Source organism: Coregonus clupeaformis, chromosome 10, assembly GCF_020615455.1.
Source record: "Coregonus clupeaformis isolate EN_2021a chromosome 10, ASM2061545v1, whole genome shotgun sequence".
Lineage (NCBI taxonomy): Eukaryota > Metazoa > Chordata > Actinopteri > Salmoniformes > Salmonidae > Coregonus > Coregonus clupeaformis.
The window spans coordinates 53,068,907-53,081,949 of NC_059201.1; the positions used below are offsets into that span (position 1 = coordinate 53,068,907).

General features: G+C 41.7%; 1 protein-coding gene across 1 annotated transcript; it reads left to right on the forward strand.

Annotated features, from left to right (window-relative positions):
• The first annotated feature begins 3,669 nt into the window (after positions 1 to 3,669).
• On the forward strand, positions 3,670 to 9,142 carry otop1 (otopetrin 1). The gene is made up of 6 exons (XM_041889303.1): positions 3,670 to 4,756; positions 5,057 to 5,193; positions 5,927 to 5,985; positions 6,207 to 6,337; positions 7,427 to 8,343; positions 8,625 to 9,142. Exons 1-6 carry the CDS (start codon positions 4,378 to 4,380, stop codon positions 8,793 to 8,795), a joined length of 1,794 nt encoding a protein of 597 aa, XP_041745237.1. The 5' UTR covers positions 3,670 to 4,377; the 3' UTR covers positions 8,796 to 9,142.
• Positions 9,143 to 13,043: the final 3,901 nt, after the last annotated feature.

Consider the following 13,043-nt stretch of genomic DNA (forward strand, 5'->3'; position numbering starts at 1 on the left):
CCAATAAAAAGGAAATATTAAGATGGGCAGTCTGAGATATGGCTTTTTCTTTGCAACTCTGCCTAGAAGGTCAGCATCCCGGAGTCGCCTCTTCACTGTTGACGTTGAGACTGGTGTTTTGCGGGTACTATTTAATGAAGCTGCCAGTTGAGGACCAGTGAGGCATCTGTTTCTCAAATTAGACACTAATGTATTTGTCCTCTTGCTCAGTTGTGCACCGGGGCCTCCCACTCCTATTTCTATTCTGGTTAGAGTTTGCGCTCTTCAGTTTCTTGGCAATTTCTCGCATGGAATAGCCTTCATTTCTCAGAACAAGAATAGACTGACGAGTTTCAGAATAATGTTCTTTGTTTCTGGCCATTTTGGGCCTGTAATCGAACCCACAATTGCTGATGCTCCAGATACTCAACTAGTCCCAGGAAGGCCAGTTTTATTGCTTCTTTAATCAGCACAACAGTTTTCAGCTGTGCTAACATAATTGCAAAAGGGTTTTCTAATGATCAATTAGCCTTTTAAAATGATCAACTTGGATTAGCAAACAACGTACCATTGGAACACAGGACTGATGGTTGCTGATAATGGGCCTCTGTATGCCTATGTAGATATTCCATTAAATATCAGCCTTTTCTGGCTACAATAGCCATTTACAACATTAACAATGTCTACACTGTATTTCGGATCAATTTGATGTTATTTTAATGGACAAAAAAATTGAAATATCCTTGTTTTCGAAAGAAAAGCTAAGTGACCGCAAACTTTTGAAAGGTAGTGTATGTACAGTGGGGAGAACAAGTGTTTGATACACTACAGATTTTGCAGGTTTTCCTACTTACAAAGCATGTAGAGGTCTGTAATGTTTATCATAGGTACACTTCAACTGTGAGAGACGGAATCTAAAACAAAAATCAAGAAAATCACATTGTATGATTTTTAAGTAAGTAATTTGCAATTTATTGCATGACATAAGTATTTGATCACCTACCAACCAGCAAGAATTCCGGCTCTCACAGACCTGTTAGTTTTTCTTTAAGAAGCCCTCCTGTTCTCCACTCGTTACCTGTATTAACTGCACCTGTCCACACACTCAATCAAACAGACTCCAACCTCTTCACAATGGCCAAGACCAGAGAGCTGTGTAAGGACATCAGGGATAAAATTGTAGACCTGCACAAGGCTGGGATGGGCTACAGGACAATAGGCAAGCAGCTTGGTGAGAAGGCAACAACTGTTGGCGCAATTATTAGAAAATGGAAGAAGTTCAAGATGACGGTCAATCACCCTCGGTCTGGGGCTCCATGCAAGATCTCACCTCGTGGGGCATCAATGATCATGAGGAAGGTGAGGGATCAGCCCAGAACTACACGGCAGGACCTGGTCAATGACCTGAAGAGAGCTGGGACCACAGTCTCAAAGAAAACCATTAGTAACACACTACGCCGTCATGGATTAAAATCCTGCAGTGCACGCAAGGTCCCCCTGCTCAAGCCAGCGCATGTCCAGGCCCGTCTGAAGTTTGCCAATGACCATCTGGATGATCCAGAGGAGGAATGGGAGAAGTTCATGTGGTCTGATGAGACAAAAATATAGCTTTTTGGTCTAAACTCCACTCGCCGTGTTTGGAGGAAGAAGAAGGATGAGTACAACCCCCAAGAACACCATCCCAACCGTGAAGCATGGAGGTGGAAACATAATTATTTGGGGATGCTTTTCTGCAAAGGGGACAGGATGACTGCACCGTATTGAGGGGAGGATGGATGGGGCCATGTATCGCGAGATCTTGGCCAACAACCTCCTTCCCTCAGTAAGAGCATTGAAGATGGGTCGTGGCTGGGTCTTCCAGCATGACAACGACCCGAAACACACAGCCAGGGCAACTAAGGAGTGGCTCCGTAAGAAGCATCTCAAGGTCCTGGAGTGGCCTAGCCAGTCTCCAGACCTGAATCTAATAGAACATCTTTGGAGGGAGCTGAAAGGCCGTATTGCCCAGCGACAGCCCCGAAACCTGAAGGATCTGGAGAAGGTCTGTATGGAGGAGTGGGCCAAAATCCCTGCTGCAGTGTGTGCAAACCTGGTCAAGACCTACAGGAAACATATGATCTCTGTAATTGCAAACAAAGGTTTCTGTACCAAATATTAAGTTCTGCTTTTCTGATGTATCAAATACTTATGTCATGCAATAAAATGCAAATTAATTACTTAAAAGTCATACAATGTGATTTTCAGGATTTTTGTTTTAGATTCCGTCTCTCACAGTTGAAGTGTACCTATGATAAAAATTACAGACCTCTACATGCTTTGTAAGTAGGAAAACCTGCAAAATCGGCAGTGTATCAAATACTTGTTCTCCCCACTGTACATCATAGTGATCATAAACTTTGACACTGTATATGACATGAGTTTTATATGGAAACATGTAGTGCACATTTGGACTGGGGGGTGTTTGGCTTGCATGTGTGACATCATAGTGGTATTTATCATTATCATCCTCAACCTCTCATCTTTAAAAATACATTGAGTCCCTCACTCAGACAACAACAAATTAGCTAAAGTTGCCCAATTAGCGGGTGCTCCAGTTCAAAACTGCTGTCAGTCAAACCCATACAGTGCTGTGACCTATGATTTCATGTATAGCATGTTACTGTACAGCCACTGTGTCCAATTTAGGCGCGTATCAGTGCCCAAAACTGCAATGGTCAACCTGTATATGGGTACAAGTGTAAAGGGCTACCTGCAAATTATTGGTCTGTAGTAAACAACTATTGCACGCGCTCCACTGGGCAAAATGACCGCCTCCAATCAATTTGAAATGTCCAGAAACAGAATCAATCAGGTTGATGGAATTAACATTTAAATGGATGTTTGTTTATTTGACTGATAGGAATCGAGAGCAATGATTAACGACACGGTGTCATCTCAGATTAGGATTCCCATTCAGATGGGTTAGCGCTAATGACCACCTCAACTGAGAGTCCATGAGTTTATTTCCTGATGCTTGATCAAAACAATGAGTACAACAACGGAAACGAAGTTCTGATTAGACACGTAGAGTAGTATTGAGTTTCGATATAGGCCTGCGCCAACCCATTTTATGAGCTAATTGATCATTATTTAATGGCCCTATATTTGTTTTACGCCTCTCCTGTAAGCACTATTCAATGCACCCTGGTAAATTTATAATTTGCAGCCTATAATACTGCAGCTATGGCAACATAAAAAGCACCAAAGGGAATTTGGAGTCATGCGTAAAAGGTGGAAACCATTCGGGAGAACATCTAGGTCAGGGGTTACCCGGTCAGATTTTCCCAGAGTTCCCGACGGATATTGAAATATAATGGCTCCCATTGTTAAACCATTACTCCTACCTGTATCAATTTCACTAAGTGTATCTCACACTAACTACCACACATTGATACCCTATTGCATGCAATATGTTATCATGCATTTGATAAACATATTGTAGACTAGGTTAATTTTGATGTTACCTATAATCCCCCCTCACATAAAAAAAAAAACATGCCCTTAGTGCATTTTCTTTTTTTTGGGGGGGCATTCTCATTGAAGATGAGTCCTCCTACTTCAACAAATCCATTTACAAAAAGGGCCATTGTAAATTCGACCATTGAAATCCGATTCTGTTTTTTTTCACTCTTGAAAAGCATAGTTCTTAACCATGACTAGGCAAGTGGAGGTAAACGCTTACGGGCAATTGGACTGAAGGGCGTTTGGGTACGATAATATTTGGAGAGTTGGGAACAGTCTGAGCCCCATACCTGTAAAACCTCGCCTAAGTGGTTTGACAAATATCGTTTTCTTTTTATCTTACACGAGATAACCCCTCAAAACGGATTTCAGAGACTTGGACAGCAGTGCTAGTTGGCAACGACTATAGAAACGAGGATCCGTGGACGAAAAAGCTTTTTGGGGATTAAATTATTCCATGATCACGTTATTTTTTTCTGTAGATTAATTGAATGGTTGGCACTACTAGTCCACCAATTTAGCAAAAAAACGTATGGCAGATCCAAACGGACAATGGATGGGGGTCACCGATGGCTGAAACTCAATCTATTCATCTGAATTCACCCATCAAGCGAGTATATAATGCGCTATAAAGTAGCCTAATTTCAGCTAAATGGTTCAGGGTGACAATAGGTTACGTCAAACACACCATGTTAGTGAAACTGGACACTGAAAGCATGCGAAACAAATGAGACCGTCTTTGGACTGAATCAACATGTAGTTGGCACAGTTCCTATCCATTTGCGTCCCCGCCTTTTTACAACAGGTTGCGCACTTGGCCTTCCACAAATGCACTTATAGCGCACAGTTTTGACATTGCTCTTACTTTCGGACTCGAATGTTACAGATTTCGGCGCCATGGTTGAGCACGGTGGCCTTGACCTTATGTGTTTAAATAAGTCCTACAGTCACAGTTCCTCTACCTCGTCCTCCAGCTCAGAGCGAGAAAAGAAAATATTCACCAAGTTGAAAGTCAGTTTGACTGAGGACTATCCGCAGAAGAATGCGGAGATCCTGAGCGGCCAGTATGGGACTAATTTACTTTTGATCGGCGTGTCGTTGATGCTGGCTATTGCGCACCATGGCGCATCCGTGAAGGAAGAGCACCTGCTGTCGTTTATCACGACCCTCATGATCCTCCAGCTGATATGGATGATATGGTACATCGTGAGCAGAGACAGGCAGAGTAACTTACAGCCAGAAAAGGATGTGCATGCTACTACCTGTTGGATAAGAGGTGAAGCTGACGCACGCATGTTTGGAAGATTTAGGCTTTTCCTTGCGTAAAATGGTGTTGCGAATGTATTTATTTAATCTCAAGGTCGTTATTAGTCCATAAGAATAATGTGGTATTACATGATATCTTCAATGTTTTATATAGTTTAATGCTTCTCAAGTAGCTAATGGGGCTTATTTTCCAAATATTTGTGTTCTTGTTTTTCAAACATTTTATTGACATCAAAAGCAATTAAAGGTTGATTTGCATAGTTATTCGTTTCGATGCAGCCCCATAATAACGAATCTTTCATTGATATAGGTGGGCTAACTCTTCTTGCGCTCCTCTCGTTGATCATGGATGCCTTCCGTATTGGGTATTTTGTGGGCTATCGATCATGCGTGTCGGCTGTTCTAGGGGTGTACCCTATCATCCACGCAACTCACACAATAGCACAGGTAAGATACAACCCCCATTCTATGTTGATTTGATCACGCTTTTCATTATGGCCTATACTTACAAGGATTTGTAAAGTGGCCTGTAATTTATAAACGGTTAATTATTCATTTAAAGATTATTAAGCAAGCACCAAAATAACAATGTACTTATGAATGCTCTATTGATTATTACTGTTATTATTGACAGTGCAGACATATAAGCTCATTATTTTCCAAGCAGCGAAATGACAAGCACACAGTTTAAACCAATGTGTTATTAGAGCCTGCAATTACAATGTACATAGGCTAACTGTTTATTTCAGATTTATAAAGTAACAATTAACAGCTTATAAACCATGTATAAACCCCTTTACCCTCTTAAATATATAAAGTGTTACAGGTAAGCTGGCTGCTCTGTTTAAAAGTTATTGAGTAAAGGTATCGAAATACCACTTCAACAGGTATAGTGCTTTGTCTTGAAGTGGAATAATGTACGCTTTGTTTCTCAGGTAAGAAAGAGAGTTGTCTGTACAACATAATCCTGTCATTGTCCATGTTATTGGAGTCTAATGTAGCACAGGCGGAGGTAATCCATCAGTTGAAAGGTCGCTTGATATGGCCTCACATTCTGATTATTCATTTTCACAGTCCAAATGAAAGCCTTCACCAGAATTTTTAATTTTTTAATTTTTTTTATTATATAGTGTGTCTTGTCAGTGCTATGATACAAATATAATTTAGAGTTTTGTTTTAGGTGCATTTCCTTTGGTTTCACATCAAGGACGTCATCAAGGCCTTCGAGACCTTTGAAAGGTATTGTAAAATATAATAAACCAGTATTTTGAGATTGTCACAACCCATGCAAGCCTCTCAAACCTACGGTATGTTTAGGTTATGCTCAAGTACATTTTTCATTGGTGGAATTCAGTAAAACAGTTGATGAGTTTATTTATCCTGTTATAACCATTATACTAATTTAAAATGTCATTGTAAATTCATATTGTTCCATTTTGTTTCATGTGTGTTTCCCTCAGATTTGGTGTAATCCATGCAGTCTTCACCAACCTGCTGCTGTGGTGCAACGGTGTGATGTCTGAGGCTGAGCACTTCCTAAACAACCACAAGAGAAGGCTCTCTTCCCTGGGCTATGTAAACCTCACCATAGGTAAGGAGACCAGGGGTCGAGTGGCTGCTTGTACCCAAAGAAAAAAGGACAATAGTTCACTTGAGAAGCTCACTTCATTGGATGAAAGACAGGGGTGCGAGGGGGGTTGGAGGGGAAGGTGGGATGGATTAGGCAGTCCGGCAGGTCTTGTTTGTGTCGAACGCCTCTCTCTTAGGTTTCACGAGACATGCACGGTCGCTGGCCCCCACCACCCGCCCCCCCCCAGCTCGAGCGACCTCAGACGCCTTTGTCCCAAGCCGGGCTGCTCCCAAGGGCGCTGCAATTACAGTAACTGATACATCTTAAGCCGTGGCTGCTCCACCGGCCCCCTCATATCCGGCTGACTGTGCCGCTGTTGTTCCCTTTTTAATTAAAGAGAGCAGGACCGTAGTGGGACCCTTTGGGGAGGGGTCGTGAGTGGGTAGAGATAGTGGTGCTACAGGGTTGAGTTTAAAAGCAGTCTCTAGAGGGCAGCACTAGGAAAGAGTAATACAAATGGTAGGGGCTTCAAGTACAAGGGAAGTATTATTTCGAGGAAAGACTGAAAGTCATTGTATACCATTTTGTGGAATTGTGTATTTTTGTGTTCAGAAGGTTGATTGATCCACTTGATCCACCAACCTGATGATCCTCATCACACATGTGAAGAGCAGTTTGTGGTCATATTTATCAGACCCACTGCTACATGAAGATTGTCAAAACTGAAATGACTAGGACATTGAGCTGGGAGGCCCAAACAGGACATTTTCTCTAAATTCCAGTCCAGACCAATTCATTTGGTAAATAACTGTATTCTAAATTCCAGACCTACCTCACTCTGAAGTGTATTGTTGCTTTAGACTCTGATGGCAAAGAATTGATTAAGACACAAAAAAACATGCAAAAAACATGCAAAAAACGTTGAAATATACTTTATTGCCATACATATTTGTTTTAAATATTTGAATAACTTGGGAGTTTACATCCTCTGTGTAGTCTACTTGTATACACAAATTGGAGGTCACTGTTTTGTAAAGCACATTATGGTGGCAGAAGTGGGATTTCACTGTGCTTGAAACTGACAAGATATTGTTTTTTTATGTGTTTCAGTGGATATGGAGCCTCACTGTAATTGCACTACCAGCGCCTGTTCCATGTTCTCCAACAGCCTCTACTACCTTTACCCCTTCAACATCGAGTACCACATCTTTGTCTCTGCAATGCTCTTTGTCATGTGGAAGAACATAGGGCGCAGCATTGACCTCCAGTACAACCGGAAAAGGCCGGCTACCAGGACCCAAGGGCTGGTGGTTGGCCCCATCCTGGGTCTCGTTGCCCTGGCCAGCACCATCGGTGTGCTGGTGGTCTACATCATCCATGTGGAAGAGTCGATGGACACCCGGGAGTCGGCCATCGCAATGTTCTACTGCTACGGCATCGTCATGCTGGTGTTCATGTGCTCGGCCGGGGCCACGGGTCTGCTCATATACCGTGCCGACCCTATGCCCATGGACACCACCAAGAACCCCTCGCGGACGCTGGACACAGAGATCCTGTTCGGATCGTCGGTGGGCTCCTGGCTCATGTCCTGGTGCAGCGTAGTGGCTGTGGCAGCCTCAGGCAGCAGCCCGAGCTACCGCTGGACCAACCTGATGTACTCGCTGCTCATCGTCCTGGAGAAGTACATCCAGAACCTGTTCATCATAGAGTCCCTCTACCGCCAGCGGGAGGACGGTGAGAGGGAGGACGCTGAGGTGGCAGGGCCTGTGCCAGAGATCTACTCTGTGACCTCCTCCTTGGCTCCGCCCTACAATGGCATCATCAACCGGGCGTACGAGAACCCAGACAAGGGCTGTGTCACGCTGGAGAACGAGCAGGAGGAGAACGGACAGGTTTACGGAACATTCAGCCCACGGAAACATTCAGCAGTGCCCCTGCACGTCGGGAACAACGTGGCGGAGACCCCGAGCAAGAAGAGGCAGATTCTGAAGAACATTGCTGTCTTCCTCTTCATGTGCAACATCTCAGTAAGCTTGCTGTTTTTTACTTATCATTTATGATTTATTTAATTATAATAGTCAGCATTGATGTTATTGTCTTAGGGTATAGCTAGTTCTCAAACGCATAGCATTCCCCATTTCTTACCCTACTAGCTACTTTTATTCTCTACCTTCAATGCAATGTTCCAGTAGGGAAATGTATTGTGTGTGAGTCTATGAAAATACAAGACATATTCACCACACACAAAAAAACAAAAAACAACATCACAAAGTTAGGTTTAACTTTATTTGGTGTCTCCTTCCTGCAGCTCTGGATCCTCCCCGCCTTTGGCTGCAGACCCCAGTATGACAATGGCCTGGAGCAGGAGACGTTTGGCTTCACCATATGGACAACAGTTCTCAATTTTGCAGTGCCAATGAACCTCTTCTACCGCATGCACTCTGTGGCCTCCCTCTTCGAAGTTTTCCGAAGAGTGTGACAAGACGAAGAGGGACCGACGAGACAACATAACATGCACAAGAACACTTGTCACCAAGGGCTCCATAGAGGAAATGAATAGCAACACAGGTCAACCTTTCAGGAGGTGCTCTTGTCATGTACTTTAGACTTCTAAATAAGCATTGAAACACATTTGTCAGTTTAGGGGGCTTATTATACTAGATGAGATGTCCCTTGTAGCGATGCATCTTCAGAAACATTTTATAGCACCAGATAAAAACAACAAATTACATTGATATCAGACCCTGGATTCAAATAGTATTCGGAATCTTTCAAATACTTTAGCTGTGCTTGTTTGAGCTGGCCTGGCACAATGTAAGCAATGGAATAGCCCCAAACGTGCAAGAACTGGCACCCCCCCCCGCCCCCGGAAGGCTCACCCAGACCCCAAAGTATTTGAAAGATTTCAAATAGTATTTGCTTTGTTATTGCTTTGTTGTGTGTTGCTGCACTGAAAAGTGAAATTGAAATTTGAATTTAGGTCTCTGTTATAACAAGTGTTTGGGTTTGTCTTTTGATGTTCATCAAAGTTTTGTTGAACGCGTTATTAAACGCGTATGTAATAGTTTAGTGTTGAGTCGTGTCTCTGATCTAGTACAGATGTAAGCCAGGCTATGTATGAATGCATCATGAGAGTGTAACGTGGTGCCTGATAAGTGATGATACATGATGAAAGTAGATGGTGCAGTGAAACAACTTATATCGAACTGCCATGCCACATTCATTTTTCAAATCCTGTTTCATGGTGAGACTAGTGAGACTGATCCCCTGTTGCGCTGATTTCACACACACCACTGTGTTCGTAGCAGTACTCCAACATCATAGAGAAGCCAAAGAAGCTCTCTCTGTCTCGATTATTTAATGTCACATAAGAACTATACTATGGATTGGAAAGATGACGTGCAACTGTAAAAGCCTTAAACGTTTTTTTTTTTGTGTTGCCATTTTTATGTATATTTCAAATGCACATACTGTCATGGAGGATGTTCTCAGTGGTCAGAAAAATACACAGGAAACTCAACACTTCTGTGTCAAACACTTGAACTACTTGGCTGGCCACAGTCTAGAGTCCTACATGTACTGTAGTATAGGGCAGGACTTTGAATGCTCTTCGGTGTAATATTGGACTGTAGTTCTCAATCTCTCGCAAAGTCCATCGGACTGTAGTTCTCAATCTCTCGCAAAGTCCATTGGACTGTAGTTCTCAATCTCTCACAAAGTCCATTGGACTGTAGTTCTCACAATCTTTCGCAAACGTCTCATTGTATTGACTGTCCTCAATCATGACTTGTTGACATCATTCCGTGTATGTTTGATGACATACACATTCAGTTGAATGCTGTACAGTGTTGACGGCTCTTTAATGCTAGTAGCTCTATGAGGCAATACTTTCCTTTTAGTTCTTTTTTCTTCTTCTAATGAACCTCATGTGGTTTCCTTAAATATGTTTAACATTTCAATCATTATTATGGAGCTCAATTTGACTAAAAAACTGCCTGGGGTGTGTGGAGCATGTGCCAATCCACACTGATTTATTCCCTGGACCCATATTAAGCCTAGTCCTGGACTAAAACAAATGCTCAATGGAGAATCTCCGGTGAAAGTGTCTGTAAACTGGCCACTGGCCGACAGTGTATACCATTTGCTCTCCCACTCCATAATGATGGTGAAGAGACTAAGTAGGAACTCTGCATTTTAAAGGGCCAATCTGCAGTTAAACAACACCAAAGTGGTGACCCCGCCACTGTTTTGGTAAACAGCTGAAGGATGGGGCGGTTATTATGTTATTGAAAAGGGCAACAATACAATATTTGCTCAGATCAGTATATACTGTATTGACTGACATGCATTTTCCCAAAATAAAATATGTTGTTTCAAACTGAAACAATTCTGAAACTGAACCAAATATCTTGATTGATGTCGTTTTGAAAAGTAAGCATTGACAATAATCTTAACCTGTGATGTTGTTGATTGATTTTGTGATGAATTAGTGAAATGTAGTGCTACTGTATAGTTAATTTTTGAACAACATATTTAGGCTGTAGGGTCTATCAGAAAACTGTGAGTTCTACATTGGTGCTAACTACTGTACTTGTTCTCAGTTGTATGTGCCAATCTGTGGTTGATGCTTATTGGTAAACCTGCACCAATACTATATCCTCTCTGTGTACATATCTGAAAGTAGATTAAAGCTACTGTACATATAGGCTCTGTAATAAAAATGATTGTGAAACTGACATTTTAAGTTCAAAGAAATACATACAGTAGGTCTATTATCTACAGTGAAGACATAACTCACATAAAACATATGTACATGCATGAGTCCTATAACCCACCACGGTTGGTAGGGGACCCTGGTCTCTCTCGTTCGATCTTTGCACGTTAGCGAAAAGTTCATCAAATCACTGTGGACCTTCATCAGAGCATATAGGCCTATGTAGCATAGCTCAATGCTCAAATAGCAAAAACCATCTTCTTTCACGACAAGTGCCTAGAGTTAAAACCATATTTTTGGCAACAAGACGAATCAAATGGTATAGTTATAGAACTCTGGGAATATAGGCCTAAAGTTATCACCCCCAGTCTCAGTTTATCCTGCTAATTATTTGAATTTACTTTCCATTTCCTAACTTGCTAAAATATCGGCTTGATGTAATAGCTGGCCACAATGGCCACGTGGTGGCGACAAATGTTAACTTTCTAGCCGACTTTCTAGGTTTACGTTAGTGCGTAAAACCTCGGAATCAGATACATTGCAAAGGTTGTTGCCCAATTCCGAACTTGCTATATTATCTTTGTATTCAACTCTTCAATAAAGTTCAGCGAATGTAAACTTTTTGCAATCACCCATTTTTGTCAGTTAGTCTAGTCCCATTGTTTGTTGGAATGGAATTGCTAAATAATTTCAAAACGTTTGTGACTATATTTCCTAGGGATTCTACAAATTATAGGCATATAGCCTATTTATTATCTGAATTATATCATTCATAATTTCAAATGCAGAGTATTATCTGAATATAATTCATGCTTTATAGATAAGCATATCTAGCCTATTATAAATAGTAAACATTAAAACGTTCAATTTGTATACATCTTTGTCATTGATTGACATTGTACAGGTAGGGGGTAGGGGCTGACAAATCCCTTTTGTTTGGTAAACTCTCACTCACTATATTCAAGGATGGTGAAAGTCAGTAAAAAAGACTGATCATCATATGCACAAATTACCATGAATGAAATAAGTAAATAATGTCAGAATTCGACATAACATATCCTAGATTTTACTCGACAGAATTTTGCAGGACGCTGAGAGATTATGTACATAGGCATCAAAACAATTTGACAGGCATGTTGTCGACACACCTAAAAATAAAGATGACATTAAAAAGCCGGAAACTGCCAACGCAAGAGGATACACTGCACATGCAGATGTTGCAGTGCATTTAGTTATTGTGTTTCTACTTGCACGTAGAGTGTGAGAGTGAGTCACCTAGGATGTCTAGCCTGAAGTTGAAATTAAACTGAAAACATCACGCTCACTCCAAACGCGTCTTGCGTAATTTGGAGAGAGCTGTACTATCAATTGCTCACAACGTAGGCTATAGGCTAGTGATGACCTTCATAAATGTATGCAATGTTTATTTTCACACAGACAACGTCGATTAACAATACAATTCCAGCCACAAAAGAAGGCTTAATTCTAAAACAAGTGTCAAAATTCGCATTCCTGAGGGAGAGTTGTTCCATGTGCAATTTCAGCACCACGGACAGCACCCCTGGATATCATTATTCATTATCCCCACAGCAATGAAATACTCCATAATTATTTCACTGTTTATAGAAAAGTATAGATTAAATAAAAAACATTCACTCAGGCCTACCTTTTGCAAACTGAATTGTTGCTTTTGCTGAACAGAAGCCCACAACTGGAGTATGAGTGTGCAACCTAATCTAAAATTAGAATCCAGATAGAATGCTCATTGGTAGCTTTCTAGCGAGAGGAATAGAACCTCAATTCGTGTAGTGCAAGTGCGTGTTTCCACAACGGAGGTGTGTGTGTATGTGTGTGTATATGTGCGTGCGTGTGCCTGTGTCTGTGTGTGCGTTGGCTCAGGGGACTCCCTCCCTTCTCAAAGCACTCACGAACTCCAAATAGCCTCGACCAATAGTTTCAGTGCAGCTGCCTTACTATGGCAAGGCAGGTCAGACGACACGCGAGGTAATAACA

Excerpts from the sequence above, each read along its gene's own strand:
- otop1 (XM_041889303.1), top strand. The coding sequence starts at position 4,378 with ATGGTTGAGCACGGTGGCCTTGACCTTATGTGTTTAAATAAGTCCTAC. Across the intron at positions 4,757-5,056 it reads TACTACCTGTTGGATAAGAG|GTGGGCTAACTCTTCTTGCG; the intron begins GTGAAGCTGACG and ends TCATTGATATAG. Across the intron at positions 8,344-8,624 it reads TCTTCATGTGCAACATCTCA|CTCTGGATCCTCCCCGCCTT; the intron begins GTAAGCTTGCTG and ends TCCTTCCTGCAG.